This window comes from Trichechus manatus, unplaced genomic scaffold, assembly GCF_000243295.1.
Source record: "Trichechus manatus latirostris isolate Lorelei unplaced genomic scaffold, TriManLat1.0 scaffold00087, whole genome shotgun sequence".
NCBI classification, from domain to species: domain Eukaryota; kingdom Metazoa; phylum Chordata; class Mammalia; order Sirenia; family Trichechidae; genus Trichechus; species Trichechus manatus.
The window spans coordinates 208,570-230,448 of record NW_004444023.1 but is presented as its reverse complement, the minus strand read 5'-3'; the positions used below and the strand labels follow the sequence as shown (position 1 = coordinate 230,448).

At 54.8% G+C, this 21,879-nt stretch overlaps 2 protein-coding genes across 2 annotated transcripts; one reads left to right on the top strand and one right to left on the bottom strand.

Moving 5' to 3' along the window:
• Positions 1 to 46: 46 nt before the first annotated feature.
• POLR1G (RNA polymerase I subunit G) lies at positions 47 to 2,147 on the bottom strand. The gene is made up of 3 exons (XM_012557147.1): positions 2,126 to 2,147; positions 1,650 to 1,791; positions 47 to 1,475 (listed from the first exon to the last, which is right to left on the bottom strand). Exons 1-3 carry the CDS (start codon positions 2,145 to 2,147, stop codon positions 47 to 49), a joined length of 1,593 nt encoding a protein of 530 aa, XP_012412601.1.
• Positions 2,148 to 3,864: 1,717 nt separating this feature from the next.
• Positions 3,865 to 21,692, top strand: PPP1R13L (protein phosphatase 1 regulatory subunit 13 like). The gene is made up of 13 exons (XM_004381575.2): positions 3,865 to 3,909; positions 9,881 to 9,957; positions 10,069 to 10,211; positions 10,615 to 11,125; positions 11,218 to 11,316; positions 11,394 to 11,485; positions 11,718 to 12,138; positions 13,785 to 14,242; positions 17,609 to 17,740; positions 17,832 to 17,965; positions 18,071 to 18,237; positions 19,964 to 20,163; positions 21,113 to 21,692. Exons 2-13 carry the CDS (start codon positions 9,903 to 9,905, stop codon positions 21,149 to 21,151), a joined length of 2,451 nt encoding a protein of 816 aa, XP_004381632.1. The 5' UTR covers positions 3,865 to 3,909; positions 9,881 to 9,902; the 3' UTR covers positions 21,152 to 21,692.
• The last annotated feature ends 187 nt before the right edge of the window (positions 21,693 to 21,879 follow it).

Below are 21,879 nucleotides of genomic sequence, written 5' to 3'. Positions count from 1 at the left end.
CCTTCAGCTCATGCTGGTTGCAGTCATCAGTCTCCCCTGGGGGACACTACACAGGATCCTGCTGCAGGTACTTCTTCCGCTTCTTCTCCCGTCCTCCTGTGGCCACCTCCCCAGGCTCCAAATTCAGCAGCAGCTCTGGCATCTTCTCCTGGGGTGCCATCTCTGGTCCCCCACTCTCCCGGCCCCGCTTCTTCTTTTTGGTGGATGCCGGAGCTGCCTGGGCCTCAGGCTCACCCTTATCCTGCAGCCCAAGCTCCATCATCTGCCCTTGCGGGTCAATCCTCTCAGTCCCTGGCTCCATCACCTTATCCCCTCTTTCTTTCTTCCTCTTCTTGGTAGATGCCAGAGCCGCCTGAGGCTCCGTGTCACCTGGCAGCTTAGGTGCCACCACCTCGCCTTGTGGCTCTGCCTCTGGCTCCATCATCACTTCTTGCCACTTTTCTTTCTTCCTCCTCTTTCTGATAGATGCCGGAGCTGCCTCAGCCGGAGGAGCTGCTTCGGCTGGAGGCTCAATGTCATCTGGCAGTTCAGGCTTCATCATCTCCCCGTGGAGCTCCACAGGTCTCATCTCTGGCTCCACACCTTCAGTCCCTGGTTCCGTCATCACTTTGTACCCCTTTCCTTTTTTCCTCTTCTTCATGGAGGGCAGTGGGATGGCTTCCTCTTGTGGCTCCACCTTCACCTGCAGTGGACCATCAACTATCATCTCCTCCACCGGCTCTATCCCTTCCATCCCCTTCTGCCTCTTCCTCTTCTTGGTGGGGAAGAGGAGTGTCTCTTCCAGAGGCTCGGTTTTAACCACAAGTTCCAGCTCCACTGTCTTTTCTTGTGGCTCTGGCATCCCCATTTCTAGTTTGACCACTTCTGCCCCTCTGAGCTGCTTCTTCCTCTTCTTGGTAGTGGGTGGGAATGGCACTTCCAGGGGCTCCAGCATCTCAGCTGCAGGCTCTGTCGCTAGTGGCTCTGTCACCTCCGGTTCTATCAGCTGCTGCTTTTTCTTCTTCCCCACACTCATCTCTGGGGACCCCAGAGCTGTGTCCACCTCCAGGGATCCGTGCCCGTTCACTGCCTCCTGTGGGACTGAGGCCTCTGGCACCTGCCTTTTCTTTTTCCTCTTCCCAGAGGCCATTGTCTTCAGGGCCAAGGCTGACCCAGACCCTGTGACTGGGGGGCTGCCTCCAAAGGCACAGAACCGAGGCTTCAGGCCAGGGGGGATCTGGGGTCGGGGACTGGCTGGAATGGGCTGCAGAAGCGTCCCTGACAGGGATTGTTGGGGTCCTTCAAAGATCCTTAGGCTGCCCTGGGGGGCAGGGGCACACGTCAGTCCACCATCCGTCTCGGCTGAGGGGGCCAGCAAGGTGGCTTCTCCAGCCTGGGGGCCGCTGCTGCTGAGGATTCGGTAGCGGTGCCGCTTCCCTGCCAACTTGCCCTTCACAGTCCGGGAGCCAGAGAGAGGCACGAGCCGCCCGTTGAGGCTGCAGGGAAGAAAGGGGAGAGCAGAGGGTAGGTCAGGTTCTTTTGGTGAGACAGGGAAAAGGAGCCTAGAAGCAGCATTCCTAGGTGCGTCAGGAATGCCCCCCCTAAACTCCGCCCCCAAGCTTAGCATCTGGGGTGGGGCGTATTCCCAGGAGGTAGATGGGACCGCTCACCAGTCTGGGGTGAAGTCCGCAGGGGCCCGGATGAGCCATAGTTCCGTATCTGGGCCCATCAGAGCCTCCAAGGAAAAACGAGGGAGCTCTGAGGCTGGGGGCATCGCCGCAAAGTTGGGAGGACAAGAGAACCGAGCAGCACCTGCGGGAGAAGAGGAAATGGGGGGCTGTTGGCACTTTCCTATCGGTCTGAACCTCCAGGACTTCTCTCTCGGCCCACTGGCCCCAATCTCGAGTGCCCCCCTCCCCTCACCTGGTTTCCCCTCTACCTGCTTGCCTGTCACCCGGGGGCGCCCTTCTCACCGCTAGTTTTGCCCCCAAGATACCCTCTCTCGGAGCTCCCCCCAGAGATACGCTCTTTCCACCAATCCTGTCCGCAGGAGTGGCTTTTCTCCGCCCAAACTCTCCTGGGTGCCCGTTTCTCCTCCCGCCAGTCCACCCTCCACACCCCGTCAACTCGCCTTGAGGATGCTCACGGCCCGACTCGGCGTCCGCCATCCCAGAACCCAAACCGCGCGCAGAGCTAGCGGTTAGAGCCGCCTGAGCCCTGCGGCCGACCACGTGGAACCGGAGGGGTGGGGCCTCATCCGGGAGCGCCCAAGTGGAGCAAGCGCGCGGGGGGCGTCGCTCGGAGCCTGCTTGTTCTGTGAGTACACCTGGGGGAAATTTCCAACTATGCAGAGCAGACAACCGAGGAAAATGTCTTTTCTTGAAAATCTGCTCCCGAAAGTGGCCGATTCGCTTCTCTGCGAGAGTCCGAGCCTCACTCCCGGCAATTCTCTTCCTACCGTCTCTCAGACTTGATTTGCCCCAACGTCGCCTTAAAGGGACAGCTACACTGATAGGACTTAAAGAGACCAGACCGATTAGTCAGAATTCTTAAAGAGACAGGTAAGAGTCCTGCTTAGAGGGTCTGTGCTTCCAGTGTTGGAATCCCTATCGGGGAGACTGAGATGCCTCGGAAATTCAGAACTTGAGTGGGAGAGGTGGGAAAATGAAGGAATGGAGGGGTAATCCCTTCCGATGGTGTGAAGTACCAGCCAGGGATGGGGCCTTCAGGCTTCTGCGAGCGGGAAACAAGGGGAGGACGAGCCAGGAGGCGGAGCCTGGGATCGAGGGGCTGAGCCTCCGAACCTTGGAGCAGGACACGAGTGGGGCGGTGCGGTTGAGGGGCGGAGGTTGTGGATCAAATGAGACCGGTAGATGCCCCCGTGGATTTAGTCTAGAGCGTGGGGACATTCCCGACGGCTTTGGGAAAGGGTGTAGAAACCCTGACCAGCGCCCTCTACCTGTCCTGGGGCCCGTGTAAACAGCGCCATGTGCACGTGCATTTGGCGGTGGTGTCCACGCCCCTTCCCACCCCTACCGCGCCGCGTGGGGCGGCGGGTGGAGCCGCGGGTCGGTGGTTAGACAGGGTGACCCGACTGCATTCCTGGCCGGTGTGTCAGCGTCGCTCCCCGCCCCCACAGCTGAGATTTCAGATCCCACTTTAGAATAGGGCGGGAGCAGAGTCCCAGAGCGCAGGGAGGGTCAGGGGAAGGAAAAGCGCTCCCTCTGCCCGGGATCTCCAGACAGTTCCTGCGGGTGGGCAAGACACCGGGGCACTGCCCCTTCGGGCTCCGGGACTACAACTCCCAGAGGACTCGAGGCGGGAGTGCCCGACGTCCGTCGCGGATACTGCTGGGGATTATAGTCCCAGCTTCCCACTCTGGGCGCCCTTGCTGGGCGATCCAACCCTTTTTTACCGACGGGGAGATTGAGACCCTGAGGCCCAAGGGGATACTGATTTAGCAGGTCCCCTTTCTCGCCTTAGAGGCGGGGCACATGAGCCTCCCCCAGCCTCTAACCTTCTACCCCTTTGGTGGCGTCCAAACCTTCACTCAGGAAGGATGAAACTGAGTCTGGCTCAGGGATGGGACGGGGGCTCGGGAGTTTTATCTCCTGCAGCCACAGGGAAGTACTCTGCTCCTGTGTTTCCCTGGCCAGGTCTTTCTCGGCCTCTGAGCCTCGCCCTTCCTGTCTGTGAAATGGACTCCAGCCGAATCCAAACGCGAACTTCTCAGTCTGTGACCTGACCCTCCGGGACTACAAGTCCCAAGGTGCTCGAGGCGACCCTGGCTCCCCCTCCCCTCCCGGACCCACCTCCCTCCAGCCTAAGTCACGTCGTCTAACCTGTTCCCGGCGCCCGCCCCTCTCGGTCCTCCGCTCCCCGCAGCCGGAGCCGGAGGAAGTCCCCCGGTGCCAGGATCTGCCCGGATCCGTGAGTTCCACTTCCCTGGGGTCCAGCGGCCCGGGAGGAGCCAGACGCCCGGGTCCCTGGGAGGACTGGGAGGGGATTCGGACTCTGGGTCCCGGGGCGGAATTGGGGGTACGCAAACGCCTGGGACCCTGGAAGGCGAGAACTCGCACGCCTGGTTTACTGGGCGGAAGGAAAGGGGACTCAAATGCCTGAGTTATCAGAATGTTGGGCTCGGACGACTTGGACCCGGGGAGACGTTGGAGCTGGGATTCCTGAGTCCGAGGAATGGGAGGCGTTCGGAAGCCTGAGTCCTGGGGCAGAATTGGGGTGTTGGATCCCTGAGCCTTGGGCAGAATTGGAAGGTTTGGACTCTTGGAGCTCTGGAATGGGCGGCCATCCCTGCTCGCCCCCCAGCTGTCTTCTCGGCTGAGTCTTTAGATCACCCATCAGAATTAGGGGTAGGGTGGGAATAGTGGAACCTGGGCCTCTGAAATGCAGCAGGACAAGGACACGGGGTCCCTCTCGAAGGCTGTGTCCTGGCGCTTCCTCCCCCCGCCCCCCGCGACTTCTTGGCCCTGGGGTGGAGGCGGGGGCCGAGGCAGCTCTCCAACCTCCTCTGTGCCGCCGCGCGAACCCCAACATGTCATTAACCGGGGCGTCAGACCTGCCTAACCAGAGGAGGGACTTCCGCCCCAAGGCGCCCCCTGGCGGGGGCGGGGGACTCCTATTGCACCATAGGGAGTGGGAAATATCTGGGGTTTGCAGGGGGCGTTCTGGAACCCAGGGCAGAATTCCAGAACACGGAGTTGGATTCTGGTGGGCTTGTATGACTGGGCACTTACACATTACACTGAGAGGAAGGGGTAAACTGAGGCTTAGAGTGCTCACACAGGCAGCAGAGTTGGGGGTCTGGATCTGACATCCCTCTTCTTCTGCACCTCTCTGGTGGACGGAACTCCATCCGTTCCCACCAGATTTTCTGACTAACCTTCTCCCTTCCAGCGCTCCTTGCGCTGACCCTGAGGTGAGAAATGTCACCTCCACCCTCCTCTGTCTGACCTGAGGTAGTGTGGGAGATAAGAGAGGGATAGAAGCTAATTCGGGAGGTGTCTATTTGTCCTTGAGGCTGGGGGAGGGCAGGGCCTGGCACCTCCCTCTGTCTTGTCCCTTCTCTCCACCCTCATCTCTGCGTCATGTGGGGGATTAAACTAGGGGTGGGAGAGGCAGGAGGTTTGGATGAGAGCGCACTTTCTAGTGTCTGGGCTTGAAGGGCAGTTGCTGATAGTCTAAGATGAAATTAAAAATAATAACTGTGGCTGCGAAGCCAGGGCTCAGAGCGTGCCAGGCTCTGGGCTGGCATCGGTTTCCACGAGGTAGACAAGATGGTTCCCATCATCCAGAGGAGACCTCTCAGGCAACTGTGCAACAGTCCACCATGAATGAGGTTTGCTGACCCCAGGAACTGACTCCTCCCTGCTCCGATGGGGAAACTGAAGCCGGAGAGCAGGCACAGCCCACACCCTGGGCTTCCACTTCCCTCTATCTGGAATCTTCCAGGGCTCTTCCTGCCCCTGTCCCTAAATTAGTGGGGGTGATCACTGGCCAGAACTCAGAGATGTACAGGGTGAATTAGGGGTGCCGAGATCCCATGGCTCAAGAAGTGGAGACTCAAGGAGTCACTTTGGGTCTTGAGCCTTCCTTCTGTGCCAGACCCTGTGTTTGCTTAATGTACAGGTGAGGAAGGCAGGTAATATAATAATTCTACGTATGTAAGCTTTGAGGAGCCCTGGTAGTGTAGTGGTTAAACGCTAGGCTGCCAACCAAAAGGTCGAAGGAATTTACCAGCCACTCTGCAGGAGAAAGATGTGGCAGTCAGCTTCTGGTAAAGATTACAGGCTTGGAAACCCTATGGGGCAGTTCTACTCTGTTCTATAGGGTCGCTAACCAAAAGGTCGGCAGTTCGAATCCACCAGGTGCTCTTTGGAAACATTATGGGGCAGTTCTACTGCCCTTTAGGGTCACTATGAGTCGGAATCGACTCGAAGGCAATGGGTTTGGTTTGGTTTTTGTTTACTCTGCTCTATAAGGTCGCTAAGAGTTGGAAGGAGTCCTGGTGGCACAGTGGTGAAGAGCTCTGCTGCTTAACCAAAAGGTCAGCAGTTCGAATCTACCAGCTGCTGCTCCTTGGAAACCCTACAGAGCAGTTCTACTCTGTCCTGTAGGAATCAACTCAACAACAACAAGAGTCGGAATGGCCTCGACGGCAGCAGATTTTTTTATGTGTGGGAGCTTTATTTCATGCCCTGCACTCTTCGAAACCCAGTACATAAATCATGTCACACAAACCTCACAACCCTTTGAGGTGAAGGTATTAATTCATACACAGGAGGAGACTGAGGCACAGAGAAGCTAAATAACTAGTCCAAGGTGGAGGCTGAGAGAGGGGAAGGCCCTTTTCCTTTCCACAGACAGCCACAGATGGCCGCAGAACGTCCCACAGACTGTAAATCAATTCTCCAAGAGGGCGGGACCTGTCCCAGGTCTAGTCAGCCCCAACAGAGCTATAGTATTCTCAGTGTTCCCAGCCTTGCCTGGCGCTCTGACCCAGCTCCTACTAAGGATGACTCCTCTAGGAAGACCTCAGAAACCTTAACTCCAAAGAACCTGGCTGAGGTGCGGGAGAGACGGGAGAAGGACGAGAGACCGGAGAAGGACAGGTAGAGGGGAGGGGGCAGGCTGAGGATGGGGAGCTGGAGTTGGAGGGGAGCCCGGAGGCGGGAACCTGGGGGTGGGGGAGCCCAGAGGAGGGTTTGGAGAGGTGGTAAGGAGCTCTAGGAGGGAACTGGGGGTGAGGGAGCCCGGAGGGGAGTTTGGAGAGGTGGTAGCGAGCCTGGGGAAGGAACCTGGGGGTGGAGGAGAGCTGAGGGAACGGGAGTTGGAGTGGGAGGGGAGCCCGGGGGAAGGGACCTGTGGGTGGAGTGCTGAGGTAGGGCCCTGTAAACAGAGGCGCGGCCCTCGCCGCCCCCAAGACCCACGCGGTCCCCGCCCCTCCGCCGCAGGACGTGCCGCACCTGTCTGGGCCCGCAGCGCATTCCGGCGAACTTAGCTCAGGTGCTGTCCGCCCGCCCGTCCGGGGTCGGGCCGTGACCCGGGGGCGCCCCCTGGCGGCCCGGATACCTCCGCGCGCACGAGCCCCCGGAACGGCCCCACGCCCAGGGCTGGCATTTCCTTAGTGCCAGGGGACGTCAGCCTGGAATCTGAGAATCTTAAAAATTTGAGAATCGTGAAATCCCCCCAAAGAACCAGTCGCTGCCGGAATAGTGGCAGTGGAGGCTGCATAGACTTGTTCATTTTAATATTTTAACAGGCACAGAGTGTTTTCCTGTGTATCTCTTTCTGAGAATCTAAAAGCCTCGAGTTTTGATTCCTGTCCTCTCTACTTTCTGAGGCCTCAGTTCTCAGAGCGCTGAGTTTCCCCTGTACCTTCTGGCCAGTTGGATCTTCACAAAAGTCCTGTGAGGTGGATTGTTATTTATCCCCGTTTTACAGATCAGGAAACCTCTTGCTAGGGTTGGAAGATGGTATGGCCAGATTTAAACCCTGGAAGTTCTGCTCCATTGCTTGTGCTTATTCACCGCACTATACCACACATCCACCTAGACTGTGAGGGCAGTGGAATCCTGGAATAGATAGAAGGTGGTGCAGAAAGACTTAGGACTCTAGAATATCCAAATCAGAGAATTCTAGAATGTTCCAAAGACAGAATCTTGAACTCAGAACTTTGCAATAATAGAATCTCAAGCTGAGGATTTTAGGCTCTGTAGAACTTTAATTAGGCATTTCTGGGTGGTGAAATGGAGCCCTGGTGGCACAGTGGTTAAGAGCTTGGCTGTTAACCAAAAGGTCGGCAGTTTGAATCCACCAGCCACTCCTTGGAAACCTTACGGGGTAGGTCTACTCTGCCCTATAGGGCTGCTATGAGTCAGAATCCACTTGACAGCAAGGGGTTTGGGTTGTTTTGGTATGAGTGGTCCAAATGATTTTCACTCAACTCTAGGGTCACTATGAGTCAGAACTGACTCAGTGGCAATGGGTTTGGTCTGGTTTGGTCTTACTAAACTAAAGGTTGGAGGTTTGAACACACCCAGCTGTGCCGTGGAACAAAGGGCTGGTGATCTGCTTCCTTAAAGACTACAGCCAAGAAAATCCTATGGAATAGTTCTACTCTGTGACACATGGGATCGCTATGAGTCAGAATTTGGTTTTTTGGTTTTCAGAACTTTAATCACAGTCTCAAGGTTCTTACAGCTTCAGAAGCAAGGCCTCATAGAGATTTCAGGAGCCGCTAAGAAAAGCTGGTTTGCCTCCTCCTTTCACAGTTGGGGCAACTGAGGCCTGAGGAGCGGAGGGGACTCCTTGCCCAAGGTCACACACTTCCAACACACCCAGAGGAGCTGCCAGTCCTGACAGGTTCTGTTCCCACGGCTTCCCAGACAGAGGCTGTGTTGGCATTTCCCGGCCCACCGTGCTGCCCATACCTGCATCACCAAAGCGAAGCACTTGGTGCAGTGGGAGGTGGCAGGGCTGGCAGATGTCGAGGCTAGAATGGGGATAGCACTGGCCTGACTGGTTCCTGCTGGCCTGGCCCCTGCCACTGGGCCAGTGACCACAGCCACCCATCCACCCTGGCCACTCCCTGTTCCTCCTCCTAACACTAGGTTTGTGTCAGCCATGCCTCCCCTGGGTGGGGACGTGGGGGAGAGGAATCTGAGCGGTCCCTCCTCTCTGGGACCACCCCAGTCTGGTGGAGATGACTCAGAATAACAAATAAGATTTGGGTGTGAAGCCTAGTACTAATGACTTCTTGCTGGGTGACCTTCAGCATGTTTTTGAACCTCACGTTCTTGCCTACAAACGTCATTTTTGGTGTCCCCGGGGTGGTACAAATGGTTAACACGCTTGGCTGCTAACTGAAAAGTTGGAGGTTCGAGTCCACCCAGAGGCACCTCGGAAGAAAGGCCTGGTGATCTACTTCCCAAAAAATCGGCCACTGAAAACCTTATGGAGCACAGTTCTACCCTGATGTACACGGGGTTGCCATGAGTCGGAATCAGCTCGATGGCAATTGGTTTTTTTAAGGTGGTTTTGACTATTGGATGCAGTATTGGGTGCATAATTCTAGAAGGCGGTGGGTCCTTGATGAATGATGGTTGTTTTTATTACCTGATAGCCCAAGCAACTGGCATAGGTCCTGGCACACAGTAGGCAGCATAATTATTATTTAAAAAAATGTCCCCAGCGTCTAGTCCAGTGTCTGGTCCAGAGTAGGCATTCAATAATTGATAGCTATTATTATTACATCCTAGGTTCACTATAAGGAGCCCTGGTGGCTAACCGAAAGGTTGGAGGTTCTAACCCTCCCAGCCGCTCCCTGGGAGAAGGACTTGGCAATCTGCTCCGGTAAAGATTACAGCCTAGGAACCCCTCTGAGGGCAGTTCTGCTCTGTTACATGGGGTCCCTATGAGTCAAAATCGACCTGAGGCACCTAACAACAACAGGTTCAACTAATAATGCCTGGCAAATAGTAGGTAATCAATAGTTCGAATCCACTAGCCGCTCCTTGGAACTCTATGGGGCAGTTCTACTCTGTCCTATAGGGTCGCTGTGAGTCAGAATCGACTCGACAGCAATGGGCTTGGTTTGGTTTTTATAAGTCCTATTAGAGCTGAGATAAAGAGACGGACCAGGAGCCGAGTAGAGAGTAAATTGTTCAGAGCCTTGTAAAGAGGAGTTGGGACTTCTAGGTGGCATGTGAACTGGGCGTTGAAGGAGTTGGCAATTCCTAGCTGGGAAGCGGAGGGAGGGGCAAGGCGCTTCCAGTGGAAGGAACATGGAGTGTAAAGACGCTGGCCCCTCCACCCGTCAGCCCCACGTTCCTTGTGGGCAGGCTTTGGAGGGGCGGGATTTGAGAAGGCTCCTCCCCCCCTACAGGCGCCCTGCTCGGGCCGGCACCATGGACAGCGAGGCATTCCAGAGCGCGCGGGGCCTTCTGGACCTGAACTTCCAGTGTGAGCTGGGGTAGGGGGCGGTGCTTGCCGGGGTGGGGCCTTCGGTAGCAGGGGCGGGGCCCTGCAGGAGGCCCCACCCTTAACCCCCACCCCCCACCCCCCGGTTCCCAGCGCTGGCCATGAAGCACATGGACTTGAAGCAGATGGAGCTGGACACCGCGGCAGCTAAGGTAGACGAACTGACTAAGCAGCTGGAGTCGCTGTGGTCAGACTCACCGGCGCCTCCTGGTCCCCAGGCTGGAGCCTCCTCTAGGGTGAGCCCACCTGCCTTGGTCCCCACCCTGGCCCCCAAAGCCAGCTTCTCTCCACACCCTTGGTAGAGGCCTGGATTTCAAGCAAGGCTGTCACATACGGTCGTGCAGGTTGTGGACTTTTCAAAGACATTGGAGAGGACCAGCAGGACCCTCAGAAAGAAAGGGGCCTTTCCCTAGACTGCACAAACGTAGTGCATGGTCTAGCCTCAGCTCTGCGCAAAGGCACTTAAGGGCTAGCCTCAACTCTGATTTCAGGGCTCTCCCCAGCATTCCTCACCTGGGCTCTCTGCCTGAATCTCCAGCTGGTGTCCGATTCCCTTGGGTTGACCTTCGATGACCTCTTTTGACTCTCTACCGACCCCTCCACTAATGTCTCCCTTTGCCCCTCCATGGCCAGGCACAGCGGTCCCGGTACAGCTCCAGCCCAGTTCCCGAGCCCTTCAGCAGCCGCGGGTCCCCCCGGAAGGCGGCCACCGATAGCACAGACACCTCGTTGGGACGCTCGGAGGGCGCCCCGGCCCTGCCTCCCTACAGCCAGCTGTCCACCAAGGGCCGGCCGTCGTCGCCGCGCACCGCGCTCTACCTGCAGCCGGATGCCTACGGCAGCTTGGATCGCGCGCCGTCGCCCCGGCCGCGCGGCTTCGATGGCGCAAGCGGTTCCCTGGGTCGCGCGCCCTCCCCGCGGCCTGGGCCTGGCCCATTGCGCCAGCAGGGTCCCCCTACGCCTTTCGATTTCCTGGGCCGCGCCGTCTCCCCGCGTGGCAGCCCCCTGGCGGAGGGGCCCCAGGCCTTCTTTCCTGAGCGCGGGCCCTCACCGCGCCCCCCTGCCGCTGCCTACGACCCACCGGCGGCGTTCGGGAGCCCCCTGCCGGGCGCCGGCGGCAGCGCCTTCGCGCCGCCTCTGCGAGCCCAAGGTGAGCGCCGGGCTGGGACGCGGGGAGACCTGTGCAGGGTGCGGACCCGGATCAACCTCCGCCCGCGCCCTCACTCGGAAACCTCTTCCCAGACGACCTGACACTGCGCCGGCGGCCCCCCAAGGCTTGGAACGAGTCCGACCTGGACGTGGCGTACGAAAAGAAGTCTTCGCAGACCTCCAGCTATGAGCGTGAGTGCTGGGAGGCACGAGGAGGGGGGAGGGCAGGAAGGGAGGCCCCCCAGACCCTAACGATCCCCTCCTCGCAGGCTTGGACGCCTTCGCGCGGCCAGCCTTGCCTGTCCTGCAGCTGTCACCCTGGAGAGAGAGCAGCCTGGATGGACTGGGGACCGCTGGCAAGGTGACAGGCGGGGGAAGCTGGGGGATGGGAAACGGGTATAGGGGGGTCAGGACCAGTCTCCACCGCCTGGCTGCCCCCCAGCCTTGTGGATTCCCACCCTTTCCCAGGCTTTTCCTTGCTATCAGTCCCTCGAGCTTCCCTCTCGCTTTTTTGTCCTTCCCTCTCCTCCCTCATCCTTTCCTTGCTCTCAGCTTCCTCCCGCCTGAGTCCCTTCCCTCCTTTTCTCCCCTAGGACAATTTCACCAGCGCCACCCTGCCCCGCAATTACAAAGTGTCCCCTCTGGCCAACGACAGGCGTTCCGATGTGGGCAGCTACCGCCGCTCCCTGGGCTCCGCGGGGTCTGCAGGCACTTTGCCCCGCAACTGGCAGCCCATCAGCCGCATCCCCATGCCCCCTTCTAGCCCCCAGCCCCGTAGTGCCCCCCGCCAGCGCCCCATCCCCCTCAGCATGATATTCAAGCTGCAGAATGCCTTCTGGGAGAATGGGGCCAGCAGGGCCGTGCTCCCTGGCTCCCCGATGTTCAACCGGGCACCCCCGCCTAAGCTGCCTCCCCAGTCCCAGCCTCCCCCCCAGCCTCAGCCACAGCCTCAGCCCCAACCCCCTGCCCCAGCCCCACAAATCCCCCAACAGACACGGCCCCCTGTGAGCGAAGGTGAGTCCTCAATAGAGCCCCCAAAGGACTGGGTGATGGGATGACAAATTGGGGGAGCCATCGGGGCCCAACACCTTTTCCAGGCACTGTCGCTGCAGAGAGATAGGTCATAAGAGCTTGGAAATTTGCTCAGGTGGCAGGGATAGCACCGTAGATAGGCATGGTCACCAGAGCCAGACTGCCTAGCTCCAGGCTGTTTGACCTTAGGAAAGTCACTTAACCTCTCTGAGCCTCAGTTCCCTTAAGTGTAAAAGGAGAGTAATGATAGAACCTGCTTGACTGGAATATTGTATTAGATAATTTAATCCATATAAACTCCTTAAAATAGCACCAGATGCATAGTAACCCCTCAATAGCTATCATATTGGTTGTAATAATAATTCATATTTTTTGGTGCAAGATCAGAGGAGTTACAAATACAGGACCTAGAGTCAAGCAGAGTGGGTTTGAGCCCCTTTTGACAATTGACTTGCTATGTGATCAGTATAAATTTCTTAACCTCTCTGAGTCTCAGTTTTCTCATCTATGAAGAAAAATTGATAATACCTGCCTTAACCAAATCCAAACTGTTGCTGTCAAGTTGATTCCAACTCATAGTAACCCTGTAGGACAGAGTAGAACTGCCCCATGGGGTTTCAAAGGAGTGGCTGGTAGATTTGAACTGCCAACCTTTTGGTTAGCAACCAAGCACTTAACCACTTGGGCCACCAAGGACAGCGACTATTATTAGTAGTAATATTTACTAATAATATAAACAATCTCAGTAATGTAATATTATGTTACTATTATTAATAGTAGTAATAATGCTATTATTACTAAAAATTATTATTAATATTATATACGGAGCCCTGGTGGCACACTGGTTGAGTGCTTGGCTACTAATCAAAAGGTTGACAGTTCAAACCCACAAGCTGTTTCACAGGAGAAAGTTGTGACAGTCTGCTTCTGTAAGAATTTACAGCCTTGGAACCCCTATAGGGGCAGTTCTACTGTGTCATATAGGGTCACTATGAGTCAGAATCAACTTGAAGGCAATGAGTTTTGTTGGTTTGGTTTTAATATTATATAATAATATTATTAGTAATAATTGTTAGTAATAATATCAGTAATGTTATTAGTGATGTTTATTACTATTATTATTACCATTCATATTTATTACTGTTATGCTTTAGAAGCATCTCTAGAGGGGAATAAGACAGAGAGGAGAGACCACTGAGTGTCAGGATTCCAGTCCCAGGAGGAGTTTTCTTAGAATCTTAGAAAGTCAAGTCTGCCATGGTTGGTAGGAGCACAGATTCTGGAGTCAGGATGGAGTTAAGATCCCGGCTGTGTGCTTTGGTCAACTGACCTGCCCTCTCTGAGACTCAGTTTCCCTTTCTGTAATAGGCAATGACAGCAGTATCTACCTCACGAGGTAGTGGGAAGAATTCAATAAGATAGGCTTGTCAAATGCCAGGCACGTAATCATTGCTGGATAAATGGGAGGTGCCATAATTTTATATTATTCACAGCTCAGGAAAGTGTAGCCCAGAGAGGGTAGGGAACTACTCTGAGGTCACATAGCAAGTGCTGTTAGCAGGCCCTGGAAGTTGTGGGGAAGGAGTCTTGGGGGAGGTCTCCTCTGATGGATCTCTTGTTCCTGCTAGGCCCCCCCAAGCCCCCTGCTGAGCTGGAGCCTGAGCCGGAGCTGGAGGGGCTGCTGACACCAGGGCTGGAGGCTGGTGATGTGGACGAAGGCACCCTAACTCGGCCCCTCAGCCCCACGCGGCTGCAGCCAGCGCTACCGCCTGAGGCGCAGTCAGTGCCTGAGCTGGAGGAGGTGGCTCGGGTGCTGGCGGAGATTCCACGGCCCCTCAAACGCAGGGGCTCCATGGAGCAGAGCCCTGCTGTGGCCCTGCCCCCCACCCACAAGAAGCAGTACCAGCAGATCATTAACCGTCTTTTCCATCGTCAACGACCAGGGCCTGGGGGGCCGGAGCCTGAGCTGTCCGCTATCACTGAGGGATCTGAGGCCAGGGCAGGGCCCCCAGCCCCTGCCCTACCAGCTCCCATCCCACCCCTGGCCCCACCCCAGAGCAGCCCATCAGAGCAGCCACAGAACATGGTAAGTGATACAGGAAGACACTGAGGTGTATTAGTTAGCATAAGGATCCAGCTGCTGTAACCAAGAGACTCTAAAATGTTGTGGCTTTAATGAGATACAAGGTCCCCGATGGTGCAAATGGTTTATGCTTGACTGCTAACCTAAAGGTTGGCAGTTTGAACCCATCCAGCAGTGCCATGAAAGAAAGGCCTGGCACTCTGCTTCCTTAAAGATTGCACCCAAGAGAACGCTATGGAGCAGTTCCACTCTAACACATGGGGTCGCCATGAGTCAGAATTGACTCAACAGCAATGAATTTGGGTTTTCTGGTTTAATGTGACAGAAGTTTATTTCTCTTTTGAGCAGGAGTCCAGGAATAAGTAGTCCAGGGCTGGTAGACGGCCCTGTGGAGTCAGGACCCAGGCTCTGTTTACTTGGGGTTCCACCATTCCTTGGGGGTTACCTTGCCTTCATGGCCCACAATGACTCCCACCAAGCCTGCATTCCAGCCAGGAAGAGGGAAGGAAGAAGAGGAAGTGGTCCTTCCGTTTTAGGACAGAACCTGGGAATTGCACACATCTGTTTGCCTCCAACCCACTGGCCAGGAATCTAGCTGCAAGGGAGGCTGGAAATGTAGTCTTTAATCTAGGTGTGCCCATGTTCAGAAGGGGAGAATGTGTATGGAGGGGCATCCACCTGGAGACTTTCTATGCTCCTTCTCTTCAGTAAACTGCCCCCCTGGGCATCCCTTCAGGAATCTCAGTCTCACAGCCTGGAAATGACTGAATCTTGGGTTTATTCTGGAACCTGGAAAGCATGTCTGAATCAAGGCACTGTCTCTCTCTCTGGGAGCCAGACGGTCTCACATGTCTACCCTCTGTGGATCTGCTTTCTCCTCTGGTTTATCTGTCTGTCTACCTATCTATCCATCCATCCATCCGCTCTGTCCTCTTACCCCTCAAGAAGCCTATGGGTAAAAATGGCCCACCCAGCCCCAACTCAAAATAACTTCTTAGTTCAAACCCATACTGTCCTCTGACTCCACTCTGAGCCTCTTCTGTTTCAAATTTTCAAGAGCAAATCTGGTCCCTGAGGCCGTGGGTGTCATGGTTAAGCACAGCAGCTGCAGAGCTGGTCTGTCTGGATTCAAATCTCAGCTCCACACAACTTAATCGCTGAGCAACCTTGGGAAGGACACTTAGCCTCTCTGGGCCTCAGGTTCCTCGTCTGTGAAATGGGGATGAGGATAATAGCACCCACCACATAGGATTCCTGTGAGGTTTAAATATATAAAGATAGTTAAAGTGCTTAGGAGCCCTGGTGGCATGGTGGTTAAGTGCTCGGCCGCTTAAAGATGGGGCAGTCTGCTTCCATAAAGATTTACAGTCTTGAAACCCTGTGGAGCAGTTCTATTCTGTCGTATAGGGTTGCTGTAAATCAGAATCGGCTGGCCAGCAGCTGGTTAAAGTGCTTCAGATAGCATTTGGTACCTCATAACTGCTGACTGCTGTCATCGTTCTTATCATTTCATCGGCAGTCCATGGATGGTCTCCTGATGATATTGGTCCAGTTCTTGGCCAGGGAGAGTGGTGTGGGTGTGTGCAGACACAGGGAATAATCCTGAATACCAGATATGTGTGAGTAGAGGAGAATTTGCGGTCATGTGGATACCCCTACACGTCTCAGGCTCTCCTGAGGGTGGATCCAAGGAATGTTGAGGTCAGGATCTTGACATTAAGAGTGGAAAAATGACAATGTCTTGAACTGGTAGAGTTGTCCCATGGTAGACTCACACATCCTGGCCACAAAGAAACTTGAAAAATCACAGAATTCAAGAATTACATCCTGGCACCAAAATGTCAGAATGGTGACATTTCAGAATCTGAGTGTACTTAGGATTTGAATAATAGGATCTTAGAATTATAAAGTTAGTATCGTGGACTTCGGACTCCCTGGGTGGTGCAAATGGTTAACGCGCATGGCTGCTAACTGAAAGATTAGAGATTCAAGTCCACCCAGAGATGCCTCAGAAGAAAGGCTTGGCGATTTACTGAAAAATCAGCCATTGAAAACCCCATGGAGCACAGTTCTACTCTGACACACATGGGGTTGCTATGAGTCAGAATGGACTCAACGGCAACTTTTGTTTTATCACGGACCTTGGTTGTTACTAGTACTTGAAGTTACCAAACCTGAAAATTATAGAATCTTGTAATTTGAATCATAAAAATCACAGATTAGTGCACTAATATGTTATAATGCAGAATTCTATTTAATTAACATTTTTCACTTTAAAGGAATATACAAACACCATACAGAACTTGGGAGAAATAGACAAAAGTAGAACGAAGATGACAGTCACAGCACTTAGAAAGAAACATGGTTAACATTTTGAGTGTATCTTTTCAAGCTTTTGGAATGAAATTCTGTCTGTAAAACATTAAAGTTCTCAATCATAGGATCTCAGGATTGTCAAGTTCCGGACCCTCAGCAAAATGAAACAGCACCACTTAGAACTGATAGAGTCACAGCATACTGAAAACTCTGATGGCCGAGCCTCAGAGAATCTTGGAATCAGCAACTGCAGCTCTTGGGATCTCTGAATTCCAGAACCTTGAACTTACTGAAATTCTAGAGACAGTCAAGGCCAGAATCACAAACTTTACATACTCAGAATAAATGAATCTTGCATGGGGAGAATTGAAAGTTAAAAATAAAAATGCAAGGAATAATATAAATATTCATATCCCAAACATCTGGTATTGACAGTCAGTAATATTTTGTCAGGAGCCTTGGTGGCACAGTGGTTAAGCACTTGGCTGCTAACGGAAAAGTTAGAGGTTCAAACCCACCAGCTGCTCCTTGGGCAAAAAGACTTGGCTATCTGCTCCCTTAAAGGTTACAGCCTAGGAAACCCTATGGGGCAGTTCTTTGTCCTACGGAGTAGCTATGAGTTAGAATCAACTCGATGGCACACACCAACAACAGTATTTTGTCACATGTGCTTCATATCATTTCTTCTCAAAGAAATGATTCTGTGTGAATTGAATAACTGGCTTCCACAATCACCACCTGGAAGGGGTAGAATTACTTTGCCATCAACTCGGTACTCTCCCAGCTTCCTTTTAGGGCTCATGGCTCAAGAATCCAAAGTCACAGGATTCCCTGACTGTTGTAGGGAATCAGAGGCTATAGGAGAACTGAGGCACCACCCCACTACCACCACTCTGGACCTCTCTGGGTGGGTTCCAATCCAAACCCTGCCCTTGTCTAGCTGGGTGGCCAGGGGCAGTAACTGCCCAGTCCCTGGGCCTCTGTTTCTCACTCTAGGTAATGGGTATACTAACAGCCCCTTCCCAAGTCGCTGAACCCCCGCCCTGTCTCCAGGAGATGCGTTCGGTGCTGCGGAAGGCTGGCTCCCCGCGCAAGGCCCGCCGCGCGCGCCTCAACCCGCTGGTGCTGCTGCTGGACGCGGCGCTGACCGGGGAGCTGGACGTGGTGCAGCAAGCGGTGAAGGAGGTGAGTTCTGCCCCCCCGCTAGCTGGGCTGTGGGGAGGGGACGATCGCGGGGCAGCCGCAGGACTGAGCGCCCCTGCCCAACCCCGTGCAGATGAACGACCCGAGCCAGCCCAATGAGGAGGGCATCACGGCCCTGCACAACGCCATCTGCGGTGCCAACTACCCCATCGTGGACTTCCTCATCGCCGCGGGCGCCAATGTCAACTCCCCAGACAGCCACGGCTGGTAAGTCCGGACCCGCATGAGGTGGGCGCGGGCGGGGATGGCGCTGCGGGTAGGACTCCCGCGGCCGGGCGCAGCCTCTTTCTCACTCCTGCCACCCACCCACAGGACACCATTGCACTGCGCAGCGTCGTGCAATGATACGGCCATCTGCATGGCGCTGGTGCAGCACGGCGCTGCCATCTTCGCCACCACGCTCAGTGACGGCACGACCGCCATTGAGAAGTGCGACCCCTACCGCGAGGGCTATACCGACTGCGCCACCTACTTGGCAGGTGCAAGGCAGGGCTGGGGCGTTTCCGGGAAGTGCGGAGGGGCACATGGGGGCTGGACAGCCCAGCTGACAGGTGCGCAGGTGGGGGAGGGGTGGCAGCCTGCCACCCGCGAGGAGCGGGGAGGCCTTGGGAGTTTGAACCAACCACGCAACAAATGGGGGAGTGGCGGCGGGCTCCAACTGTGTCACCTGTGGGGGCTGTGCCATCCACTTGGCAGGACAGCGGAGGAGAAGAGGGCTGCCTACCTGGCAGGTGCAAGCTGGGCGGGGGGCGGTGAGCGGCTACTTTTGAGGGACGGGGACATGGGGTTGCCATGTGACCTGGACACCTGTGGAAGAAGAGTGGTCGTGGAGATTGTATTGCTCATCTGCACGCTCACCTGTGGGGGTGGAGAGTTGGCCATTGCACCTGTACCATCTACCTGACACAGGGCTGGGCAGGTGAGCTCTGTCACCTGTGGGAGAGGCAGTACCACACACCTTGCAGGTGAGCAGGCAGTGACTGCTTGGGAGGGGGCTGTACCACTTGTAGGGAAGACATGGGGCTGTACTATGTATCTCCAGGGGCAAGCTACATCACCTGAGGAAGTAGAGGCATGGTACTGAGCCACCTGGTTCCCTAATAGGAGGGCGAAGTAGGCTGTAGCCTGGGGGCTTGCAGAGAGTCTGTACTACACCCCTGGAGAGGCAAGTTGTACCATTCAGTGGGGGATAGGGACTTCACAGAAAGTTGGAGGAAGTCAGGCTGGGTTAGGTATTTGAGAGGTCAGCCTGGAGGGGCTACATGACAGCAGACTCTGCCATCTGTGGCAGAAAGTGAGCAAGAGGCACAGGGCTGTAACGCCTGTGGCACAGGTGAGCAGGGGCAGACATGGACTGCACACTCTGGCAGGAGGTAGATCATTTACCGGACGGGCGAAGGGAGCAACCTTTTTTTTTGGTGGGGGGGCTGGGCCGTTACACTTTTGTCACAGGTAGGTGAAACCTATGAGATTTGGCCTCTTAGGGTCGCTATGAGCCTGAATCTCCACAGCAACAGGTTACCTGCCTCGAACTAGAAGGGTTCTGTGAAGGTGAAGTAGAGATTGGACCATGCACCTGGAAGGGAGGAGAGGAGAAGCTAGAACACAGTGGACTGAACCACTTAAAGGGGTGGGGCATGGTGGACTATACCATCGCGAAAGGGGCTAAATCCTTGTTGGAGACAGTACCACTTAAGTGGGGAGGTTAGGGTGGGCTGTACCAACTGGAGAAGAAATGACATCCTCTTTGGAGACTACCACTTGGGCATGTGGAGTTGCACCACCTGGAAAGGGTGCTGATGGGACCATACGGGGTGCGAGGAGGGGGAGGAAGTAGGGTGGACTGTACCATCTGAAGAAAGGTTTAAATCCTCTGTGAGGACTGTACCGCTTAAGCTGGGAGCAGAGAACTGTACCTCTGGGGCCGATATGGGAATTTAACAACGCGCCAGAGGGGAATGGGTACCACTTACCCTACCAGAACTGTTGGTGGCCCAGCTTGATGCACCCCAATGATGTTGCATGCTAGGGAATTCCTGTCCCGGCATCTGACGCCAGCTCTCCCTTCCCAGACAGGGCACACACAACCTCCCAGGTGGTTCCTCCCCCAGCCCTGAGCAGGTCTGACCCGCGGGGCCTGTCCCTGTCCCCAGCATGCCCCGCGTCCCCAGAGGTTCCTGGGTCTCACAATCCGGCATCTTTCAGATGTGGAGCAGAGCATGGGACTGATGCACAACGGGACAGTGTACGCGCTCTGGGACTACAGCGCGGAGTTCGGGGACGAGCTGTCCTTCCGTGAGGGCGAGTTGGTCACCGTGCTGCGGAGGGACGGGCCAGAGGAGAACGATTGGTGGTGGGCCACACTGCACGGCCAGGAGGGCTACGTGCCCCGTAACTACTTTGGGGTGAGCCCGGAGGAGATACAGGGAGACTCCTGATGGACAACTGGGAGGCCGTTGGGGAAGCAGAAGATCCCACAGTAAAAATGGGGCGAGAGGGAGCGAGGCCGTTAGAGTGATGGACGGATTCGGAAGAGTCCATTATTGATTGTGGGGAGACAAGGAAAAGCCCATTATAGTAATGGAGGAAGTAAGGGGCAGTCCGTTACAGCTAGGGGGGCAGGTGAGGAAGAGCCCCTTAGAAGACTCGCACTTATGTGGGGGGTATATTTCGTAGGGTATATAACTAGTGCAGTTCACTGGTTATTTGCCTGGGCAGTGCCCCGTCAAATATTTTGATTATCATCCCTGATCATATTGATGGGGAAGTTAAAGAAGAATCCATTTTAGCCGTGGGGAACTACCAAAAAGAGTCCCATTTTAGTGATAGGGAAAGTTAAAAAATTGTAAAATAACAGGCATGGTGGTGAGAAAGCTTTTATTACATCAGATTGGGCAGGGTATGAAAGGACCCATTATTAACAGTATGGTAGAACTGAAGAAGCTTCTACTAGGGTTGAGGAGAGGAGACCAGGAAGATTCTATTATATTCCTGGGAGGGGAGATTCTTTTAATTTGGGGATAGGTGGAAATGAGATCCAAACAGACAGCTGTGGTAGTAGGGAGAGGCAGGCATGGCCTTTATGGCCCCGGGGACAACTGGGAATATTCCCTTTCATCAATGGGGCTGGCAATTGGAAGGTTCCACCTGGTGCTTGGAAGTGTTGGGAATTGAGGGTTCCCGAGTGATCTGGAAGATGCTGAAAGAGTCCATTAGGAAGGGATGGGGGATTGGAGACAGTACATATATTTTAGGGTGGGAAGATGAGGATGGAATTAGGGGTGTCCATTAAAGTTGGGGGTGAGTTGAGCCGTGGGAGCTCCTGGTGTCTGTCTGAAGTTCCTGTCTCCGCAGCTCTTCCCCAGGGTGAAGTCTCAGAGGAATAAGGTCTAGCAGGAGAGAAGGACATTTCCAAGGGACACTGGAAGAAGAAGCCCTGCCTTGGCTTCTGACCTCCGCCTCCATTACTGCTGCATCTTTATGCCCCCAGCCCAGTAGGGGGCGCAGTCCTCGCCACTAGTTCTCTGCTCTCGTGGAAGCCCCTGGGAGATCTGGGAGAACTCAGCCTTCAGTTGAAGAATCTGCCTTAGCCACAGGAGGTTGAGGTGGGGCTGGGAATCATTCAGGGGGGCAGGAGATCCTCCATTTGCCAAATCAGGCCCCGTCCAAAGTGCCTCTCCCTCTTCCTGCCACTGTGCCTCAAAGCAAGCCGCCTCAATCCCAGCTGAGCCTGGGATGGGCCGTTGCCACTCCATTTCCCGGGGAGTCACCTCTTAACCCACCTCTCCCAGCGGCTTTGGGGACTGGATGAGGCCCACTGGCATCCCCTAGGATCCCTGCCTCACCTCATCCCGCCCAGTAAAGTGACTTCACACAGCTCTGGTTTTATGTTTATAACAAAATGGGGAACTTTTTCTTTATAAATAAAGGTAGTTTGCACAGAAATTGGCTTCTTTCTCTTTTGATTCCATTCTGACTCCATAAATGCTCATTGTTATTATTTTTGGCAAACCAGTCTAAAAATACCCCTTTGTAAGGAAGTTCCCTCACATACTTCCAATCTTTACTCTTTCACTTAGGTCTACTCTTCCCCCCACCCCCACCCCTGTCCCCCTAAACCC